Raw genomic sequence first — 21,799 nt, 5'->3', positions numbered from 1 at the left:
CGGGCCGCAGGGTGGCGCGGGTGCCCGGTGCGTCCAGGACGCCCGCTGCACCGGGCGGCGCCGCTGAGGGTGCGGACGACTGCGCACGGCCGCGCCCTCCCCGCGAGCGGCTCTGCGCGCCGGGCTCTCGGCCTCGCGGTGGCGCCGCACTGAGCCGCCCGTCTGGTCTTCAGGCTGCGATTTTTTTTTTTTTCTTCTAAAACCCAGAGCCCAGGCCCGCGCGGCCGCTTTCGGGGCCCCGCCCCGCGCCCCTTCCTTTTCGGGGGAGGGGGGGGAGGTAGGGAGGCCAGAGCGCACTCAAGAGCAGGCGAGGGAATCCCTCTCCCTCCACGTCACCCGAATGCGAGGAAACCCGCACTCGCGTCCTCTAACGCAAATGACCATCTTTGGCAACGTGCGCCAATGGAACAGACCAAGGGCGCTGCGCCCCAGGGGGGTGGAGGAGATCGGCAAGAACGCGGGCGGCCTCGGCGCCCCCATAGTGCGGGGGCCGCGCGCTCCCATCCTCCCCGCCGCCCGCCTTCCTCGCGCGGGGTGTGCGGCTGGCGTCAGCGCGACCGCGAGCAGGGCCGGGAGGGGAGCGCCGCGCCCGCCTCCTCCCCTCCCGCTCCTCTTCCTCCTCCTCCTCCTTGTCCCGGGCCTCCTCCCCCGCCGCCTCGAGTGCTCCTCCCAGCAAGGTGGAGTCTACAGTTGACGTGAGTGGATCCACATGGTGCGGGGCTGGAGAATAAAGAGTGTGGAGTTGAACTCGTGCCATTGTAGTGACTCATCTCGGGCAGAGCGCAGGGGCTCGGAGAGAGACAGCGAGCGGCGCTCGGCAGGGACAGAGCGAGAGAGCGCGCAAGAAAGAGGGGGAGACAGAGGGGAGGGCGAAGCGAGGCGAGACGCGTGAGACTGGCCGGTCCCAGAGCAGGCACCGGGTGCAGGTCACTGCGACGCGGAGCCACGTCCCTCTCAGCACCGCTCAGCCTGGAACCCCACGGGCGCTGTCCCACCGGCGCGATCGGGGCCGCTGGACCGGCGCTCATCGCCTTGTCCTAAGTGTCCGAGTCGCCGGGAAACTCAGTCGGCGAGTTGGCCACAGGAAGTTTATTCTTGGGCTCCTTTTCTAAAAGGAGGAAACAGAAGTTTCTCCCAACCGGCAGCTTTTCTTTTTCGCCCTTTTGGCGCCCTGGGAGATCGGAGAGGGAGTCCCCCAGAGCTGCCAAGCGACACCCGCAGAGCTCCTAGTCTTTTTGCGTTGCCCATTTTTCTCCAACCCGTAGGTCCCGGCAGAGCTCGGGCTGCGCGCGGGGGCGGAAGGGCGCGCGCAGGGGAGGGACCGAGGGACGCGCCGACTTTTTAGAGGGAGGGACCCGGTGGACAACCGGTTCCGCGGAGCTTGCAGAGCAGAAACGAAGTGCGGTGCGCGGCGATCGGGGGGTCATTTCCCGAGTGTCGCTGCCTCCTGTCTGCCTGGGTTGGGGGGACAGCCCGGGAGCGAAAAGCCCAGTCCGCGGCCGGGCCGGTGGACCAGCGAGCGCGCAGCAAACTGTGCGCGGCCGCGGCGAGGGCGGGGAAGAAAACCACCCTGTTTCCTCTCCGGCCCCCACCGCGGATCATGTACCAGGATTATCCCGGGAACTTTGACACCTCGTCCCGGGGCAGCAGTGGCTCTCCTGCGCACGCCGAGTCCTACTCCAGCGGTGGCGGCGGCCAGCAGGTACGTGCGGGCCGGGGTGCACCTGGCGGCGCGGGCAGACTCCCTCTTCTCGCTCCCAGTGCCTCCACCCCCAACCTCCGTCTTTTCCCTTTCCTGGCTAAGCTAGAAAAATACTTAGGGGTCACCGCTGTAAGTTGTGGGGTTTTGTTCTGTTCCGCCCCTCCCCTCCACTTTTTTTTTTAAACAAGCGGAGAGTGGGCTTGAAGAGCCAACGACACCCTCTCCCCCTTTTCTTACTTAATTTTCCAGAAAAGCTCATGATACTGCAGGTCCCCTCCGGGAAGCCTGTTGCCTCCTTCCGAGCCTCTCTCCCTTGCTTTTCACCTTCCTCTTTCTAGGTAGTGGATAGGCAAGAAAATCTTTGCACCCTCTAAGCCCCTCCCAACCGCAAGGACCCTGCGGGGGGAAGGCTTTTTAACCCTTCTTTCTTCTGTTATTCTTCGATCTTAGCTGTTTTCTGAAAAGGCTTGGGGGCTCAGAAACAAGGCTGGGCTCCTTCAAGTGATTGGGAGTGAGGACGAGGGTTGCCTCTGGGAATTAGGTGCGAAGGTCAGGAAGGAAGAAGCTGGCTTTGATTGGCTCTTGACACCTTCTGTGATACCCCCCCTCCAGCTTCCGGTAAGGGTTGGGCAGGAGCCTGTATTTCCCCCGGAGCAGATCCTTGAGGGGCTTGGGGGTACTGGGGCAAAGAAGCTGTCAGAGAGAAGTGGGAGAGAGAGACATCACTTGGGCTCCTGAGTGGTTTTAGAAGTAGAAAAACAACTCTTTTCTAAAGCAGCCAGACTGGTTTGCACTGAGGGATCTTGCCTGTAATCTATGTCTCTGTAGGTACTGGTGGGGCGGTGGGGGGCCGTGGGGTATCTGACTTGTGTAGCAGGAACCGCATACAAGATCTTTCGAGGGAATTGCATGCACTCACAAGGTCCCCTGCCACCTGAAGCCCACCTCAGCCAGCATTGGGAGTTCCTAGACAAGCTGGCTGCAGCATGAGTTACTCCATAAGCCAATGGCTATGGCCTTGACTTTGACCTTTAGAGGTCAGGGGTCTTCCAGGGAGGGGTCAACTGAGCTGAGAAATATAAAAATATGGGTTTCTTTGTAATCTGATGAGAAGGGCATCTCTCAAAGTAATGTCCCATGTCTGAAGAGTCCTTCCAAATGGCTTTTCTGTGTGTCCTCTCAACCCGCCCCCCCATACCTATTAAGCACCCCCTGTGGATAGCCTGGTCTAAGCGTTGAGGGTGCAGTCAATGAACCCTTACCACTGAGCACAAAATCACATCTCAAAAGTAGTTGCTTATATTTGTGTCCCTGTGCAGTTGGTGTTTTGGGTTGAATCCAAACATCATTCACCAATGGATTTAGAGTCATTTATACCTGTTGTTCCCCCTACTTTCCAATCCAATAACCCCACCCCAGGTACCTCTCCTTCCCAAACATCGTAGGAGCCTGGAATTTCTTCTGTTTCTTCCACTAATGAGACCAAGGCAGTGAGCATTGACTGACATAGTACAATCTCCCTGCCTGGCTTCGCTCAGACTCCGGGGCCTGGATGAAGTCAGACCGGACATCAGTGCCCCTACTGAATAATCTGTGTCACTAGGGCTTTGAGCCCAGGATGTGAGCAGAGGCAATTCCCTGTTTTGGAAGCAAATCAGACAGGAAACCGATGCTCGGATGAAGGAAGAGAGCTCCGTCCAGCCGTGTGTAATGGGGCCTCATTACCCAAGCAAAAAGCAGCTGTTGGCTAATTCCTAGCATGCTGTAACACATGAGGATTTTGCAATTAGCAACAACCAGTGCATGGGATTCTCAGGTCCGGCTGCCCATTCTGCTCAGCGGCAGGAGCAAGAAGTCTTTCAAACCAGAGGCATTGGCCACTTCAGCCAACTCTCAGCCTGGCCTCTCTGCTCCTTGCCCATGTGGTGGGTGGGAGATGGGGAAGGGGAGGGGGGCTTTCTCTTCCCTGCTCTGGCTTTCTGCAAAAACAGTTCTGTGGTCCCATTGATAGGCGTCTGCTTTTCTTACTTCCCAACTCCGAGCTACGACCCACCCTGATCTGGGTTCAAGGTAACTTTATTACACGCCAGATTAAGTCTGTAATCAACTCTGCTCCCAGCCTTCTTCACGGGGACCGGGAAGGTTTCCTGGCAGTTAGTGACTGGGCCTTCCTCCTTTATGGTAGCACTGTAGACCAATCATTGTGAGATGTTCCTGGTTTTCCCTGTTCTCCTTGTTTGTGGGGTCCTGTGTCCCCGATATGTTTGCTGCCCGCCACTTCCCCTCTCTGTCTAACTTCATAAGGTCTTGGGAAGCAGACAGCTTTGTTAAGACCTCTGCCTGGTGTACATGGCAGGAACTCGGAACATGAAAAATATTTCCTGCTGTAGCTGTAATCTCAATCTCAAAGGTTAATCGCCGGCAGTTCCATTTTCTTGGAGATAGCTGGATGTCCCTCCCGCTCCTGGAGTTTGCTTCGTTGTTGTGATTTTCTTTTTTTTCCCTGGGACAACACCTCCAGATATATGCTGTGCCTTGCTCCTTGGCTGTTACGGTTTCAGGGCCCTGGCATTACGCAATCCAGCCAGTTACACAAACATAGGTCATTTCATAACTTGTTTTCTTCAGCCAGGCCCCCTTCAAATGAAAAACAAAACAAAACAAGACACGGAACTTTTCCAAGGTGGCTATCTGTTCTGATGACTTGTGAGAGTAAGTCAAGGACATTTCCTTCTGGAACAGGGAATATCAGACCAACCTTTTCCCTCTGCCACATACTCCCAACAGGCACACACACACACACACACACACACACACACACACACACACACACACACACACACACACACACAAAATTCCCAGAGTGAACTTTTGCCAACTGTACCAGGCTGGGACATTCCTCACATCAAACAACTTTTACCAGAAATGACTGTGATTTCCCAAGTCAGCCTCAACCGTACCCCGCTAGTGCCCCCTACAGGACATTTTTGGAAGAACTATCCTGAGAATGTATTTTTCCAGTCTCCAGAGTGTTAAACTTGGTTAGTTTTCCAAATTCTTAGAATTTTTCTTCTTAGTTAAGGCAAACAAGTGCCGTATATTTAACAATAACTAACCACAAATGGCTTGAATTAAAGTGGAGTTTCTTTTTAAGAAAAAAAAATCTCTCTCTATATATATTGCAAATAAAGACTGTTTGGAAAAAAGGGTGCTTTTCTCTTGTTCACAAGGGTGCCCTCCCCATGGTGTTTTCAAATACCCAAGGATGTTTTCCCTATGTGCTTGCGTGAGGAATGTTGGGAAAAGGAGATGCAAATTAGGGGTCTGGTGCTTTCTCTCCGTTCATTTCCCTTGATCTTCCAGATGTTATAAATTAGGATCACACAGTTACCCCAGGAATGCGTCTGTTCTGGGGATCCCTGGTGGTGGAAGTGCCCTTCAGTTCCTCACCACCACGGGATGAAGGAGCAGTCATACACTGTCTGAGTGGCAGGTGAATTTTCCTTTCCAAAACCCTGAGTGCATTTCCCTTATTGTATTTCTGCCTGTCTTATTATTCACACTGAATATAAATTTTGAAGGCTTGAGGTGGATTTTGGGGGCTTTTTGTTGTTTTGTTTTTTCTTACTACAAACACGCCAAAGCCTAGACACATAGATCACACATATCACCATCACCATCACCATCATCATCATAATCACCACCACCATCACCATCATCACTATCATCACCATCACAATCATCACCATCATCACCATCATCACCATCATCACCATCATCACTGGTCTCCTCCACCCTTGCTGGACTATATGCTTAGCTGAAGACTGAGGCTGCTGGGCTCAAGGGCTTTGCAATACTGGGGTTTTTTGTTTGTTTGTTTGTTTGTTTTTACTTTTCTCAGTGCATTTAAAAAATTCTCCTTGCTAACAAATCTTCCCTCGAATGGTGAATTTGATATTTGAAAATGACCAGGAAGTCTTTGGAATTAAGTCTGACACACGAAGTCAGAATGGACAGACTTGGGGTCCAGTATAGAGTGAGACCCCGAGTCTTGTTGCTTCTCAGTCTCCAGAGTCCATTTGGAAAGAGGTCCTCCCATTCCGAGCCCACAAAATGGCCCCTGGCTGACAGCATCTTTGCGTTGATGCCTTGGACATTTTTTTTCCCTTTGTTGCACAGGAAGATTCTGGTTTATGTGTCGAAAGGGAAAACTTAGCCTCATTGCTGGGTAGACATAGCTCGTCTCTATTGTAGGTGGCGAGTTGTGACCTCAGCATATCAAAATAATGTCAGCTGCTCTGATTGAGGTCAATGTATCTGTCCCAAATCCCGCTTGGTAACTTGACCCTCTCAGCAAACTGAGACAACTCTGAATCAGCCTTGTCAAGTGGCTGATGTCACTGGGCTTCTGAGAGAGAGAGAGAGAGAGAGAGAGAGAGAGAGAGAGAGAGAGAGAGAGAGAAGAGAGAGATATGACGGACCACCAGCCCTCCTGTGGGAGCAGGCTACCGGGTCCACAGGTCCATGTCTTGTACGATGGGGGGTGGGGTCCTGACAAGAGTCAGGAAAGACATGGAAAACAGGATGGGCAAGCCTGATCTGATTGACCGCAGAACTTGGAGGATGGGTGAGAGGAGGGATTCTCCAATTCAGGAGCAAGGGATGGGGAGACCTGGGGATGACACCCCATGGAGGAGGGGAGGGGCTCTGCTTCTTTATGTTTCTGGCTTTCCTTCACCCTGTCAGCAAAGTACCACTGGCAAGACTAGTTCTTTTACATGAAGCTGGGACAGAGAAGAGACTGGTGGGGGATAGGTCCCCCATGATACATTTGTACAATGTAGAAGTTTGGAAATTGTGAGTTATTAACAGCTATTTCCATTGTGACACAAATGGTATTTCCTTCGACGAGAAAGGCCAGAGGTCAAGGTGATAGCCAGCGTAATGCTGTACTGGAGGCTGTGCAAGGAAGGCACCCGGGCTCAGTAACACACACTTGCCTGATGTTGGTGTTGGGCCTAAGCAGTGTGAAGAGAGCCCTTTACCCACCCCCTTCTCCCCACCAGTCTGCTGGGGTGTTGGGTTTCCCTAGTTGGAGCTATAGAAAGGATCTAGACTGGGTCTGTCCTAGATGGTGCGCCCACCTTCCCGCCTGGTGGAGCAGGTTTCAGGGTCCACGGGTTCATGTCTTGTATGATTGGGGTCCAAGGAGGACCTGGCCAAGAGGACAGGCCAAGAACACCAAGCTTGACTTCTATTTAAATTCTGCCTACCCAGTTCAGGACTCTGGGAGAGCCTCCATCAAAGTAAGCCATAGGGATGGTGGTCTAAACTCTTGTTCTGAGACTCTTCAGCAAGACTCTGAGGTATAATTCCTTCCGAACCCAAGGTCCTGTTGTTCAGTCCCAATGGCTGTTTTCCAAGCCAGCAGCTTCTGTGCTGAGAGACTTCTCTGGCCGGCGGAGTTGACCTCTGATTGACAGCACACTCACTAAGTGAGCAGTCCATTGCGCCTCAAGCACAGAATGCTACTGGATAACACTGAAGTCCCCAAGCCCCATGGACCCACAACAAAGCTTGTAAGGATTTGAACTTTTGCTCAGGGTCTGGAAGTCCAAGTTGGCGAGACTTCCATCTCCTTGGCTTCCTGGGTGAGAAGGGTATCTCTTCTTTTGTTTGTTTGTTTGGTTGGTTGGTTGGTTGGTTTTTGCTTGTTCCTTTCTCTTGTTTCTCTCCAACCTGAGCCTAGGAGACCAAGCTGTATTTGTAAGTGAAGTTTAATGAGGTCCAGGGGTGCCCACTTGCTCACATATTCCCTACTGGTGCTCCCTGCTGTAATGGTGGAGCAGAGTTGCAACACAGATGGTTTAGGCCCAGAAAGATTAAAACTTTCTCCCCTCTGGCTTCTTCGAGCGGAGCTCACCAGATTCGGCTCTGGGAGGTCTACGAGGGCCGTTTGTCCTTTTATAGACATTTACCCAAAAGTTGACAGGGAGACACAGTTTTTTTTTTTAAGTACTTAGAAGCTCTGCTAGGCTGAATGCCACATAGCCACCCAACATTTCAGTTCTGTCCCCAAAGGAAGAACTTTCCAGGGGCTTATACCCCAAGAGAACTGTGCCCCTGGTCACCTCTTGCATCCCCCAACCCAGCATCTCCCCGTCACTGCCATGCTGTACCTGGCATGGTCACAACCTTGCCCTGTGGCTGGAAAGCTGTCTTGGTTTCTTTCTCTTCAGTGTGAACTCCCTGGTGGGAATCGTGACTCCGTGCCCCCTTTATGGGACGTTTGGGCCATTCTTGGTCGGTTGGCATAGGAGGGTGTCAGGCTCACTTCCGAGACCACAGACCCTTAGTCTTCTTATCTCTTCTCTCATATCCAAGTGCCACTCTCGGAATAACACGTTTGGAGTTGAGACAAGACCCATCTGCCAGATCTAATTGAAACTTTTGTACGCCTCTCCAAGAGGCTCCTTTGGAGACAAAAGCCTGCTTTATCAGGGCTCAGTCCCCTCTGGGGACAGGACATTGTTTTTCTTGCAGTTGGGAGCTGGCGTGTTATCCAGATGGCTTACCCTCTGTCTGAAACAAGGTGTACATGCGATTCAGAGGCAGTCATTACCTCCCGCCTTGTTTTTATTGCCGCTTTGTTTTGTCTAGACCAAGCCGTCGTCGCTGAGAGGAATCTGGCTGGTGTCTACCGGGAAACTGTGTGTATATGTTGAGGGCCTGAGAGGAGCTGGGACGCACCTGCCCATCTTAGTCTTCCAGCTCGCTTTGGGTTTTCTGCTTCCTTCCTCAAGCCTAAAACTGGCACACGGTTGTTCTTTGGAATGAGAGTATTTCTTAGATGCTGTCCTAAAAGGAGAGCTAGCGGCTGCCCTCGAGGAGGAGATGGTCACATGAGGCCATTGCCCCGGGTACCTCTTCTATCTGAGGACCTGTCTTGGGGAAAACAATAGAATACAAAGTTGGGTGCCTCCAAACGTAGGAAGCTGGCGACTCCCCCAAGAGCTAGCCTGTGCACAGACCTGCATCATGGGGTGACGTGATGTTGCTGGTGGCAGCGGCGGTGGTGATGGTGACGATTTGTAGTGCCTTCCGTTTGTTTGGGGCAATGTTTTCCTGCTCTGGTTGCGTGTTATAATAGAATTTTCTTGGAGTCTGAAAAAGTACCTGTAATGGGGCTCCACCCCCGAACAATTATTTTAGACGCTAATGATGAGGCTCTGACGTTGCCGAGTTTTACAAGCTCCTCAGAGCATTCTTAGCCAGGCTGAGAACCACTTATGTGCTTTGCAGCCTGTGATTACAGTAGCCGTGGCTTTAATCCCTGAAACAATGCAGGAAGTTCAGAATCAATATGCTCTCTTTTGTCCCAGAGTTGAGTCGTCAGTGACTGGCTCAGGGCAGCTCATCCTTCAGGCCTCCTCGTAGCCCCAGAGAAACATACACCAAATGTGCCCCCTTCTCTCTCGCCCTCCCTCTCGGTACTAAAGACTGAACGTAGGGCCTTGTGCATGCTAAGTGAGTACTCTAGTCCCTTTTATATTTTGAGAGAGGGTCTCACAGAGTTATCCAGGCTGGCCTTGAACTCATTTTACAAAGGCCTTGGATGGTTTTTGTTGTTGTTTTTTGGTTTTGTTTTGTTTTGTTTTTTCTTATTCTTCTGCTCCAGTCTCCTTGAATAGCTAGGATTTATAATCTTGAACTTCCAAGTCTGGCAAAGCTATTTCTTTTCAGTCAACTCTTGGTTCCGAAACAAAACCACCCCTTCTTACCTTAGCCTTCAGTGGTATAACTGAACTGGCTAGACTGGCCACAAGCCACTACACTGGACAACCTCCCTGATAAAATCCCAGAATCCATTGCACTGGGGAGCTTCCCTACACTGGGGCAATCTGGGAAGTGAGGCAGTCATGTTCTTCCATGCAGACTGGAGTCGTCAGGTGGCGGCAGGATGGTATGTGAGAATGGGTCTGTCAGCTCTGTCAGGTACAGAGTGTGTGTGTGTGTGTGTGTGTGTGTGTGTGTGTGTGTGTGTGTATGTGTGTGTGTGCAGGCTTCACTTTACTTTCATACCAGAACCTATGATATTATCGGCAGGGATAAATACTGCAAAAGTGGTCCCTTCCAATTTCCCTAGTTTTGATTGCTCTGACTGGACCAGGCGGAGGCTACTATAGCTCCTGGGCTCATGGCAGGATTTCCTTTTGGGTGAAACCAGTCTATGGGACCTCCTTTGTGAGAGGGGAGATCTGAAGGGATCCTTAGCACAGGTTAGAACTCTAGCACTCAAAGCTGGGTTTTGAGGAAGAAAGAGGGCTAGAGAAATCTTGGTGGCACCATGCTGAGAGGCTCCTGTCTTAGTCATGCTGATCTGTGTTTGAATTCTGATCTCACAGCTTTGCAGCAGTAAGGCCCTGGGTAAGTGGCTTGATCTCTCTCTGACTGTTGCAGCCCTTAAGATGAATGTAATGGGGTACTTACCTCAGAGGGGAATCTAGGCAAGACATTAGCATGGTGTCTGTCATTCTGGAAGTGCTACCTGTTACGACTGTCATTTTACCCATGAGACTAGGGGGCAAGCTGCAAGATGTTCTTGCGGACGCAGATGGTCCGAGGATGGGTCTTTGACTGGGACCGTAGAGCGCTTTCTCCTGAACTGCTGGAAATGGGAGGGGCTCCCTTTTGCCCCTCTCACCTTCCAGGAGCTGTCCTGGAGAAGGAAGAGTCGAGGCCAGCTGTCGCCATCCTGGCCTGAGGAAAGACTTTCTAAAGGGAGACACTTGTGCCCCTCCGTTTCAGGTGTCAGGCCACAGAAACGATGGTCCCCAAGAAACTGGATTTGTCCCAGGAATCTTATGCTGAGAGAAGGAAAGGGTCTTCGCATAGTAGGACAACCTGTCAGAGTACCCTGCAGGATAGACTGAAGATAGTAGTGATGTGCAGGACCACATCCTGACCAGGGCTACTTAGCTATGCATCCCTTGGCCCTCTAAACACCAAGCTTATGTCCTGATCCTGAAGACAGACCGAGGGAAGGGGGTCACTGGGTCCCTTTGTTCCTTTCCTTAATATGGTCACATAAAATAAATCTCCCCACTTTCCCCCATTACTGTTTAATTGGCCAACTGGGGATGGGCGAGGAGCCTACGTAGTTAGTGCTACTGGGGCCCAGGCTCTGACCTAACAGCTCCAGAAACAGAGTAGCCAAGGGGCCTGAGGTATTGTGCTTTGGTCCTCCTATGTTGGGGTTTAAATGTAAGGCATCCCATAGCACACAGAGCTCTGCAACAGGGTCCTGATGTAGATTAAGGGAGAGACAGAGGGAAACCTCTGAGCTGCCAGCACCAAAGTGTCCCGTCCGACACATCTGTGAGCCCAGGAAAATAGAGTTAGACACAGCACATCTGCCCCAAGCAAGAGGTCAGTGAAGGGGAAGATGCAGGGTCAAGGACAACAGTAGGAAGTCTGGTTGCAAAGTCAGACTCACGGGCCACAGTCCCATCCACTCAGAGTAGACTCCAATAAACAGAGAGATGAGGATTCAGCCTTCTCAACTTGACCTTGATCTGATAGGCTTTAAGGCACATCACGAACTTCCTTAGAAAGCACCAAGCAGACACAGTATATGCATGGCAATCTCTCTTGATCTACCGGTGTGCAAATCTCCAAGAGACGTGTCCTGTGCTGGTACCCTGGGGAATAATTGGTAGATGACTCAGAGGCCCAGGAGGCCCCGTTGAAACATCCTGCAGATATGTATGCTGGAGGGCTGCAGGGTAGAAGAGAGCAGCTCAGCCTCGAGAGTGTTCTGGAAGTCACTTGGGTTATGGCTGCCTCCTCCTGAGTCCCTGAGAATGAAGTGTTCAGGACTCCAGGCAGGGAACAGATCTGACATATAGTCAGATGAGATCTGCTCAAGGTTCGGCTATGTGGGACTTGTCCAGGGAAGCCCTCGAAGTCTACGGTGTCCGGCCTTGGCTCTGGCTCCGCTTGTCCTGCTCTGCCGTTTCTTGGCTTAGTGTCATGTCTCTCTCCTTGTTTCAGAAGTTCCGGGTAGATATGCCTGGCTCGGGCAGTGCCTTCATCCCCACAATCAACGCCATCACCACCAGCCAGGACCTGCAGTGGATGGTACAGCCCACAGTGATTACCTCCATGTCCAACCCCTATCCGCGCTCGCACCCCTACAGCCCCCTGCCAGGCTTGGCTTCAGTCCCTGGGCACATGGCTCTCCCCAGACCAGGAGTGATCAAGACCATTGGTACCACCGTGGGCCGCAGAAGGAGAGATGAGCAGGTATGTCGCCTCCAGCTAGTGGAGAGGAGCATCGGTAGCTGGGGGAGGGAGGGACTCGCGAACGTAGAACGTTCTGCCGGTGCTTAGGGAGATTGGGGCACCTTGTAGGTGTGAAGGATCAGTGGACAGGAACTGTCATGGCTTCCTACTGTAGTAGTACCAGTCCTGAGCCTTAGGGGGAGCCACGGGGTGAGCGTCATAGGACAGGGCTATGAGCACCCACGTGACTGTGCATTCTTCCTCAGTGCTCATCCCACAAGACCTTGCGGTAGTGAACCCAGACACGGGAACCCTTTAGCAGTAATACATCCTCCGTTTCAAATGTGCGTCTGGTGAAACTTTCCTTTTAACTGTGGAAACCTTCACCCCAACTCCTGTCGGTTCCCACCCGAGGGCACCAGTGTCTGCTATATCCTAGTACTAGTAGCAGTAAACATGACTCCCTGTGCATACTGAGGGGTCCAGAGCCAGCAGACCCAAGGATGCCTAGTGCTACAGAGCTTACCCCTCCACTGCCAGGGCAACCTCACTCTCCTGAAGACACAGTAGGACCTCACGCACAGCCAATCCATGCGGACGACGTCGGAGTCCCGGTGAAGCGCCCCTGAGAGCTATGGGTAGTAGACCCTGTACTATAGTTGCATGGTGTGGGAGGCTACGGGCCCCTTCTGAGGGCTTCCCCTAGTCACAGCTACAGGTGGTGTAGCAGTGGCAGCACTGTCCTTTGTAATTGTGCTTCCCAAGCTGAAGCCATGACCATCACTGGGTCAAACCGTCACAACCTCTGACAGGCCAGATCGTTCCAGGATATAAATGGTGCTGAGTGACAGCCAGAGTCCTGTGGGCTGGCAGGACGTTGAAGCACGGTGTGTGCACGTTCGTTCTCTGCTGGGGCTGCCTTACATTCCGTTCAGAAGTTTACCTCTGGAAGGGGCATTAATAGATAAAGAAGCTGAGACCTGGAGAGAAGGGCCCAGGGTCATTCCGGGTTAGTAGCAGAGACCGGGACCCACCACTTGGACCCTCGGTTAGATGTTTGCAAGGCCACATCACCTGGATGTGCTTCAAGACCAGCTGTCTGGAGACATCTTTCCTTTATGGCAGGGAGAGAGAGAGAGCCAGTCAGAGGACCACTGACCACATTATAATATCTTTCATGGCAGCCACATTCTGGAGCCTTGACTCCTGGGTTCCTACCCCTAAGGTCTTGTCTGTGGCTTGTTCCCACTCCCACCCTCACTCCACCCCCACTCTCCACCCCTGTTTCTACCCTAAGGCTTGTCCCAAGAGTCAGCTTGGTGCCTCATGACCTCCTCCAGAGCCTGCCCAGGAGGCTTCTCTGAGCCCAGGGTGGGGACTGAGGAGAAGGGAAGGGAGGGCGTGTGTGGCTTGTGGGTGGGTCCCTGGTGATGTTAACAACACTGAGGCTGTAACCACGTTGATCTCACCACCCCAGAACATTTCCTATGTCGACAGTACCCACAGTTGCCCCACACCTCCCCAGACAGGGAGAGACCTCTAAGGCTGAAAGTTACAGAGGTGGGAGGAGAGGCGTGCTGTGGACCAAGCTTAGTGGTTTTTATTTTATTTTTTTAATTTTTTCTCCTTCAGCAGTAAAGACTGCGGTGAAGGAGAGAGTTGTTGGGGGAGTAGGCCTGTGAAGAGACCTCAACCCAAGACTACCACAGGGCCACAGGCTTTCTTGGTAGCTTAACTTTGTAAACCTTGGACCAAGACAGGTTTGGGGACAAGTGATCGGTGTGCTAGCTGAATGGTCTTGTGATCTCCTGTGCGGTCACCTCTGTGTAGATAAAATGACCTTGGCCTCTTTCCTTTGTAACTCATGGTGTCACAGCCACTTAAGGTGGCAGGGAGCATCCTACAGGTCCCAATCTAGGCCCAGCTAGCAGAAATGGCTTGTTCCTCGGGTTGTGGTCTGTAGTTAGGTAACTTCCTTCTATGGGATGGCTTGAGCTTCTATGGGTCCCTTGAAGCATAGGACTCAGGTCCTACCATACTTGGAATCTTTTGGGCCCTTAGCAGAGCATCAGCACATAGTAGGTATGCATCAATGTCTAGTAGCTGACATTATAGTCTTCCCTTTATCCTGCCTTGGGCTTTGGCCCGTGGCCCTCTCCCTGGTACTGTGTGTGACCAAGTCTCTGACCAGTTCTGGGGAAGAAGCCAGTTCCTGGTCTCTCTGCAGGGGGTCTTCCTGAAGTGCACAGATCAGACCTCCTGGAATCTTGTGTCACATAGAAGGTCACTGTCAAGTAAGCAGAAAAGGTGCACAGTGAGACTTTTATGCCTAGGCTGCTTTTTCCCCCTTGCTCAGCCTAGCACTGTTGGCAGGCCCCTAGGGAGTCCTCAGGGGACCTGTGAGAAACTGGCACTCGGGTTGGCAGAGGGAGTTGGGGATAGAGTGATACCCGTGGCCTTCCTACTGGTGACGGAACATCAGAGCATGTGTCCTCCGTAGATGCAGCTTACCTGTGTGGAGACTGCGTAGTCAAAGGTGGGCAATGAGGCTTGTAGAGCAGCTGACTGAGGAGGGGAGGGAGTTAGCCAGCTCTAGAGGAGCTGCTACAGCAGGTGAGGCCAGGCCTGGCTTCCTGGTAGGACTCTTGCCTGCCTGAGCCTCTGAATCAGAGCTGACCGACAATTCCTGCCCTGGTGCAGGGCCCTGAATCCCACTCTTCACCTGCTATCCCTTTAACCACCTTCCACAGAGGATCCAGTGACAAGCTCTCTCCAGGCAGCCACATAGTAGTGGCTTCTTCGTGCCCTTTGACCTCTGAACCTGCTACACTCCCCCCCCCATTCTAAGAGAGCAGGTTGCATTCCTCAAAGTACAGTCTTCAAAACATTGTGATCCATTTGTACCGTTCTGACCGTGACTCTTGACCTTGGCCTCTATAGCTGTCTCCGGAAGAGGAGGAGAAGCGTCGAATCCGGAGGGAGAGAAACAAGCTGGCCGCCGCCAAGTGTCGGAACCGTCGACGTGAGCTGACGGAGAAGCTGCAGGCGGTGAGGAGCTGTGTGTGCTGTGGGAGCTCAGGGCGGGCTGAGGGCTGGAGTGCTCCTGCCCTTTGAATCCTGTCCTTATGATTGGTGTATTTACGATGTGTCAGGAGAGATGGGCCATCCTTCTCTTTTAAGAACATGGGGCAACATTAGGCTAATCGAGAGGGTGGTGGTGGGAGAGAAAGGATAGACGGATGAATGAGAGTTGACCTCCACCGTCTGGAGAGAAGACCACCCTTGCGGGTCCATTTTCTCACTTTAGTACCAGAGTGCACTCTGTCCTCAGACCCGCTGGGCCTCTAGATGAGAGTTGACAGTTCTGGTGAGCTAGGGCAAGCGCATCAACATTTGCCTCTCCACGAGCCTTCTCAGGGTTCCAGTTCCCCCCATGCCCAAGGTGGCCCAGCCTGGCTGAGGAACCCTGGTTTGAGCAGGGTGGGAGCAAGTGTCCTTGTGTAGATGGGTCGCATGTTAGTTGAGTTACATTTTCTTGGAGCTTTTGTGTACCCTTCATTGGCAGGAAGGTTCCCCATCTTTATGGTGAGCAGAGAGCGTCATTCTGTCCTTGTGAGTCACCCTCCCATGCTCCCTAATTGCCCAGACCCAGGGGCCCATGCTCTTTCTAAGCTGTACCTGACCAATGTCACGTAACTCACTTCTGTGTCTGGCTAAGGGAAGGGCTGAGCGTGTGGTAGAGGGAGTCCGAGGCCGGTGCTGACTCCTGGGATAGAGTGCTTTCAAAGCGAGGAGATGAGCTAGGAGATTGTCATCTGGCCAGCAGAGAGGTCGAGAATGTCTTTAACCCTTCCACGTACCGTGTGTCTACTTTAAACTGTTTCCTTCATGCCCCAGTATCAACATTCAGTAGACTACGTACTTGGTGAATCCCATGACCCCTGTAGTCACAGCCTATGGTGCTGTCAGAGTAGGGATGGGAGTTGGGGTTAGAAGTTCTTCCTCCCCGATGAGGCGGATCAGGGAGAGATCATCCACCATGGGAGGCTCCCTCAGCAGGGCCCTCCATAGCTAAGCTCATTCTTTGAGGAGCTGGGCTTTAGTGACTCCTCAGGGCATCCCTCACCACCAGCCCAGAACAGCCACTCCTCTAAGTCCTCCCTACTGTCCTCCCCTCTTCCCAGAAGTCTCACACCCTACCTCTCCACCTCCCCCACGTCCTGACCCGGCTACCCTGAACCACATCCTCCACAGGAAGCCTCTGACGTTCATCAGACCCTTGAGACCGATGGAAACTTTTTTTTTTTTTTGTTTTCACTCCGGAATACACTGTAGTGTGCTTAGTGAAGCTCTCGCCTGTGTCTCTGCATTTGTGAATGGGGATCTGTGTTAGGGAAAAAAAGCAGAAAGGAGGCTGCTGACCCACACCTCTCCTCCCCCCTCCCCCGCCCCCCCCCATTCCAATCTGCAGGCACTGAGGGCTGCTCTGGCTTTGTATTGAGGGGAGTTGAGGCCCCCACTGGTGACCTCGGTATTCCCACAGGCTCTCACAGTCTGTCGCTTCTCTGTTGGGCACATAGACCTTGGGGGTCCCTAATTTAGGGAGCTTTAGAAACCAAAATAAGGGGAGAGGGGGAGATTCAGTAGGCATTGGCTGGGTGTTTATTACAAGCCAGGCACTGTCCGTTCCAGTGCTGGGGGTAGAGGGTTATCATGAGGGTCTGCTCTCATACAGCCTCTCCCTCATGCTCTGTGTGCGATGGTGGGCTGAGATGGTAAAGAAGAGCTGAATAGAGTCCTCCTTTCTCTATGAGTATCCCAGGCTAGTCTGCCGGGAGACCCAAAGCTTGTACCGGCACCACGAGGGTTGAATGTAGTAGCACGCAGACTCTGGAGTCGAGTGCCCCGGGGATTCAAGTCTGGCTAACTCTGCTACCTCTATAACTTTGAGCAAATGACCAAACTTCTCCGAACCTTGGTTTCCTCCTCTTCAACATGGGTGGGTGATAGCATCTGCCTTCAGAAGCTTCTGGAGGGTTGAATGAGAGTGTCTGTTAAATACGTGACATAGTGAGAGGCATGAAATGCTCAATTACAGCAGCTCCAGATGTTAATTCACCTGCCCGACAAGCCGACTTTGTTCCTTCAGAAGAACGGTGAGCCGCCATGTGACTCACACCCACTTAACTCTCTGGCCAGGTGTGCGAGATGCTGTGGTAGGTCCCCCGAGGACACCGTACATCTCCCTTTCATGCCTGGACTGTGACCCCTCAGGTCAGCCTGCAGGCTTCTGTCCCTCACACCCTCCTTTCCCCCCTTGCAGGAGACAGAGGAGCTGGAGGAGGAGAAGTCCGGTCTGCAGAAAGAAATCGCTGAGCTGCAGAAGGAGAAGGAGAAGCTGGAGTTCATGCTGGTGGCTCACGGCCCTGTGTGCAAAATCAGTCCTGAGGAACGCCGATCTCCCCCCACCTCCGGGCTACAGTCCTTACGCGGTACGGGCAGTGCTGTCGGCCCTGTGGTGGTGAAGCAGGAGCCTCCTGAAGAGGACAGCCCCTCTTCCTCAGCAGGGATGGACAAGACCCAGCGCTCTGTCATCAAGCCCATTAGCATTGCTGGGGGTGGTTTCTACGGGGAAGAGCCTCTGCACACCCCCATCGTGGTGACCTCCACACCTGCCATCACTCCGGGCACCTCAAACCTTGTCTTCACCTACCCCAGTGTCCTGGAGCAGGAGTCGCCTGCGTCGCCCTCTGAGTCCTGTTCCAAGGCTCACCGCAGAAGCAGTAGCAGTGGGGACCAGTCATCAGACTCCTTGAACTCCCCTACACTGCTGGCCCTGTAACCCCGTGCTCCTCTGGCCAGCTCTGGAGGAGTCCACATTCATCACTGCCCTTCCCAGGGACCAGCACCTTTAAGCACTCCGGGGCAATGAGGGCAAAAGGGGTCCCTGGCTCTGGGGACCCACCCGATGGGACTTAGTGGTGAGACACTGGTTGTTCTCTTAGAAGCCCTGGGACACCCCTCTCCCTCATGCATCTTGCAAGCAAATCCTCTTTCTTGAAAAGCCGCAGAGAACTTGGTTTGTGGACTCAGACTTGTCTCCCGCTTCTGAAGCCCCCCGAGCTGGCCCGGATGGCTCCTGTCCCCTTGTTATTCGTTGTCTCTGGAGTGACAGTGTCCTTTCCTGCCCCGCCAAGCATGCTCAGTGCCTTTTGGTTTCCCTTCCTTCCCCTAGTATCAGTTTCTGCTCCCTCTGGGTTTTTATGAGATTTGCCATGACATTTCATCTGGGTGGCCCAGATATTAAAGCGCTTTTATTTCTGGAGCTGGAGAAGCAGATGACCCTTCCACTGGGGCGGATGTGTCCCGAAGGGGCAGTCAAAGTGCAATATTATTGAACCTTTCCTCCCCACACACCCAGTGCACTGTTATTACAGACCGTGGGCTCCCGGAGTTCAGCCGGCGATGCTGCCATGACTGGGATACACCAAGGACCTTTCCTCCCCAGTCTCAGAGGTGCACATCTCTGTGAGGATCAGCTTGGCCGGAAGACAGGGTGTGAGAGCGACAACCAGGGCACAGGTTGGGTTTGCCAAACGTCTAATTACCAAGCCAGGATTTGTGCCAAGAAAGCCACATGGCTGTCCTAGTGAGCTTCCCTTCACCTGGTGTCTTGAGCTGGGCGTCTCTTGTAATTACTGCCTCGCCGTTCCGCCCCTGGACCCTTCTCTGTAGACTTGGGGAACACTCCTTCCTAGGAGCCACACATCACTCCAAGGCCCTGCTGTGCTCTGCTCATCCCTAATCTCACGGCGACACCACCCGTGGATATCTAATGATGGCTTTGAGTGTCTATGTCATTCTTATCAAAGCTAGTGTGTGTCCCTTTCTACTGCAGAAGAACCACCGTTCTCATGGGTGTCCCAGCTTCCAGCAAGGGCCTGTTTCCTGCCTTTCTCTTCCTTTGTCCCCACTGCTTGTTGATACCAGTTTGGAAGTGGAATCTGGTCAGAACTAGTTTCTAGCGCTAATGCTCTGACCTAGTACTTCTGCTCGAGATCCCTGTCCACCCAGCTAAAGCCCTGTTATTTGACTCAAACTTAATGTTGAAATCTGACTTTTGAGAGAGAAGGGATGCCCTTCTCACTCCAAGTTCACACGTTCCTACAAACACAGGCATGCAGAACACACAGGACTTGGGAGCCATGTGGGAAGCATACACAGCCCAGCAGAGCTAAAAGGAGCAGGCTTGGCTAGGTAGAGAGGGAGGAGAAAGGAGATGATTTCGCTATGCTCTTTCCTGTATGCCTTGGCTTGCACTCTGCCGTTCTGGGTTCCCAGAGCCTCTGGGAGGGGGGGGTGGGGGAGTGCTCCTGAGGAAACAGAACAGGTGGTTTGCTGGCCCCAGAGCCCTAGAAGCAGAAGACAGCCAAGCTGGGACTGGAGGAGTTGGGAAAATACCCTGGGCGGTCTCAGCCGAGAAGCCTTATCATCTCGAGCCAAGCAGGAGCTCTGCCCCTCCTGCCTATGGGTATTTCTGAGATGAAGCCGCTTCCTGTCCTTTTCTTTCCCAAAGCCCCTTTCTGACCATAGCATGGGTCCCAATTCAGGCCTGTGACTTGGTGCCCTGGTTGGACACCCCCGAGACTCCAAGTCTGGCTTTCAGTTCAGATTTCAAGCTATGTTGACATCAGTGCCAGAAAGCACAGCCAGCTAACTGGGCCTCAGAGGCCCCTGAGGTCACCTTCCCTTCCGACCTGCTTGCTTTGTCCTACAAGACTTTTTGGCTTTTCCAAAGACAGAGATTTCTGGGGAAAGCCAGATATTTCTACCTAACCTGTGGGCGTAACCACAGTTCTCTTCCTCCTGGCTCGATGTCCAAGTTGGGTCACATACATGTCACTCACGCAGGCCTGCACTCCTGAATCAGGTCCTTCGCTGCCTGTTCAGGGAGCAGCTGCAGTGGGGTTGGGGGGAGGTGGGTGCTTTGCACTCATGGACACACATGCTCCTCCCCATGTGTCCTCAGCTGTCATGGACTTGGGCTGGACTGAGCAACTCTGGGTTAGCACAGGGCAGGCACTCCTTAATCAGCTAGCAGGAAACACAGTCCTGTCATGGCCGCCAGACTTGTGTGGGAGCAGTCCTTCTCTGGCGGGCTAGCTAGGGACAGCTATGGCACAGGGAAGAGTAGAGCACAGGTGAGGCTCAGGAAGTTTCAGGAGCTAACACCAAGCAGCCAGTTGGGGGGTGGGGGTTTGGAGAACTCAGATGCTGTTTTCACAGGCTAAATGTACCCATGGTGGCCAGTCATGGGAGCTTTTCCAAGCCAACAGTAAGCAGAGCCTGGAGCTTTCTCTGGCTTCGGGGAGAGAAAGCCTTATCTGCTTCCACGTAACTCCCAGTGGAAGAGGCGTAGGCACATCTGAAGCATCTGGATTCATTTTCCCCCACTTTCCTGAGAGACCAAAAGTGTCCCTTGAGATGTCACCATTTATCTTTAACAGTGACTTCCTTCTCTGAGCAGACGTTCATGTGGCCTCGTTGGGAGGAAAAGAATAAGCACCTACCGTGTGCCAGGCACTATGAGGCACTTTTATATGTATCCTCTTTTAAGATGGGACTAAGGGTTCATCTCCTTCTAGAAGGCCCCCAAGCAATGAGGGCTTTCTTCAGAGACTCCCAGGTGGGGGTGCCTGTAGTCTAGTGGTCCTCAAAGACTCATCCTCTGCCCATCCCAGGCTCCTCCCCCTCAGACTCCTCCTACCTGGCTTGTGCTCCTCGGGTGGCTGAAGGGGCAACCTTAGTTCTCATAGAATTTGTGGACCAATAGGATAGGTGTTGTGTATGGCTTTCTTTTTAAACTGTAAGTAAAAGGGTCTTGCAGCTTTGTGCTATCTTGGCATTTATCTTCAAGCCAGCATCTCACTATTTATTGACATGGCTGTGTGAGTCAGGTGTGTGTGTGTGTGTGTGTCTGTGTGTGTGTGTGTGTGTCTGTGTGTGGTGTGCATGCATGTGTGTGCACGTGTGTGATTGTGTGTTCATGTGTGTGCATGTGTTCGTGCGCACGTGTGTTTGTGCCTGTGTTCCCATTCATATTCCCACACTTGTGTATGCTTGTGTCTTCCTGCAGCTTTTTTTTTTTTTAAACGATCATCCTACTGCTAAGTCAGTGTCTCCTCTTGATTCTAGTGTTTTGGCCACGCCTCACCAAATGTCTGCAATGATCCAGTACTCACAATATGTTCAGGAGGAGCTGGGTCAGATTTTGACAGAGGGTATGGGAAGGGAAAGGGGAGAAGAAATCGACATTTATTTTATTATTTATTTTAAATGTTTACATTTCTTTGTGTTGTTCCAAGCCTGAATAGAAACAGATAGCATTAAAGGACTCTGTTCCCACCCCTTCTCGGTCTCTCTCTCCCCCACTTGTGCTAACTTAGGATAACACTCTCTATTTCGTTTTGTTTCTAAAGTGATTTGTGGACTTGTGCTGTGTGAACTGCATTAAAAAGGTTCTGTTTTCAAAGATCGGTTGTCGTTCCTGTGGGGACAGTGGCTCCTAAGAAATCTGCATTGTAAGAGAAGACAATGAAAGACCCTGGCCCTGTCTCTCAAAACTTAACTCTCTGTATGATTTAAAAAAAAAAATTCCATTTACTTTACTTTGTGGTTACTTGATTTTGAGGAAGAAAATATTCAACTTTGTATAAAGACTAGGTATCAGGGTTTCTTTTGCAGTGGGAGTTGTATATATATCGTATTTTGGTATATCGTAGAAACTCAAGCTTTATGCATCCGTATTTGGGA

General features: G+C 52.3%; 1 protein-coding gene across 1 annotated transcript; it reads left to right on the top strand.

Annotated features, from left to right (window-relative positions):
- Positions 1-726: 726 nt before the first annotated feature.
- On the top strand, positions 727-18,311 carry Fosl2 (FOS like 2, AP-1 transcription factor subunit). The gene is made up of 4 exons (XM_032908964.1): positions 727-1,702; positions 11,756-12,007; positions 14,927-15,034; positions 17,310-18,311. Exons 1-4 carry the CDS (start codon positions 1,601-1,603, stop codon positions 17,826-17,828), a joined length of 981 nt encoding a protein of 326 aa, XP_032764855.1. The 5' UTR covers positions 727-1,600; the 3' UTR covers positions 17,829-18,311.
- Positions 18,312-21,799: the final 3,488 nt, after the last annotated feature.

Source organism: Rattus rattus, chromosome 7 (genome assembly GCF_011064425.1).
Source record: "Rattus rattus isolate New Zealand chromosome 7, Rrattus_CSIRO_v1, whole genome shotgun sequence".
Classification (NCBI taxonomy): Eukaryota; Metazoa; Chordata; class Mammalia; order Rodentia; family Muridae; genus Rattus; species Rattus rattus.
Note: the sequence above shows the minus strand (reverse complement) of the source record. Positions and strands in the feature narration are given on the sequence as shown.

Bases quoted from the DNA above. Each gene is read 5' to 3' on its own strand.
- Fosl2 (XM_032908964.1), top strand. From the start codon at position 1,601: ATGTACCAGGATTATCCCGGGAACTTTGACACCTCGTCCCGGGGCAGC. The intron at 12,008-14,926 runs GTATGTCGCCTC...TGGCCTCTATAG, and splicing joins GCAGAAGGAGAGATGAGCAG to CTGTCTCCGGAAGAGGAGGA. The intron at 15,035-17,309 runs GTGAGGAGCTGT...CCCCCCTTGCAG, and splicing joins TGACGGAGAAGCTGCAGGCG to GAGACAGAGGAGCTGGAGGA.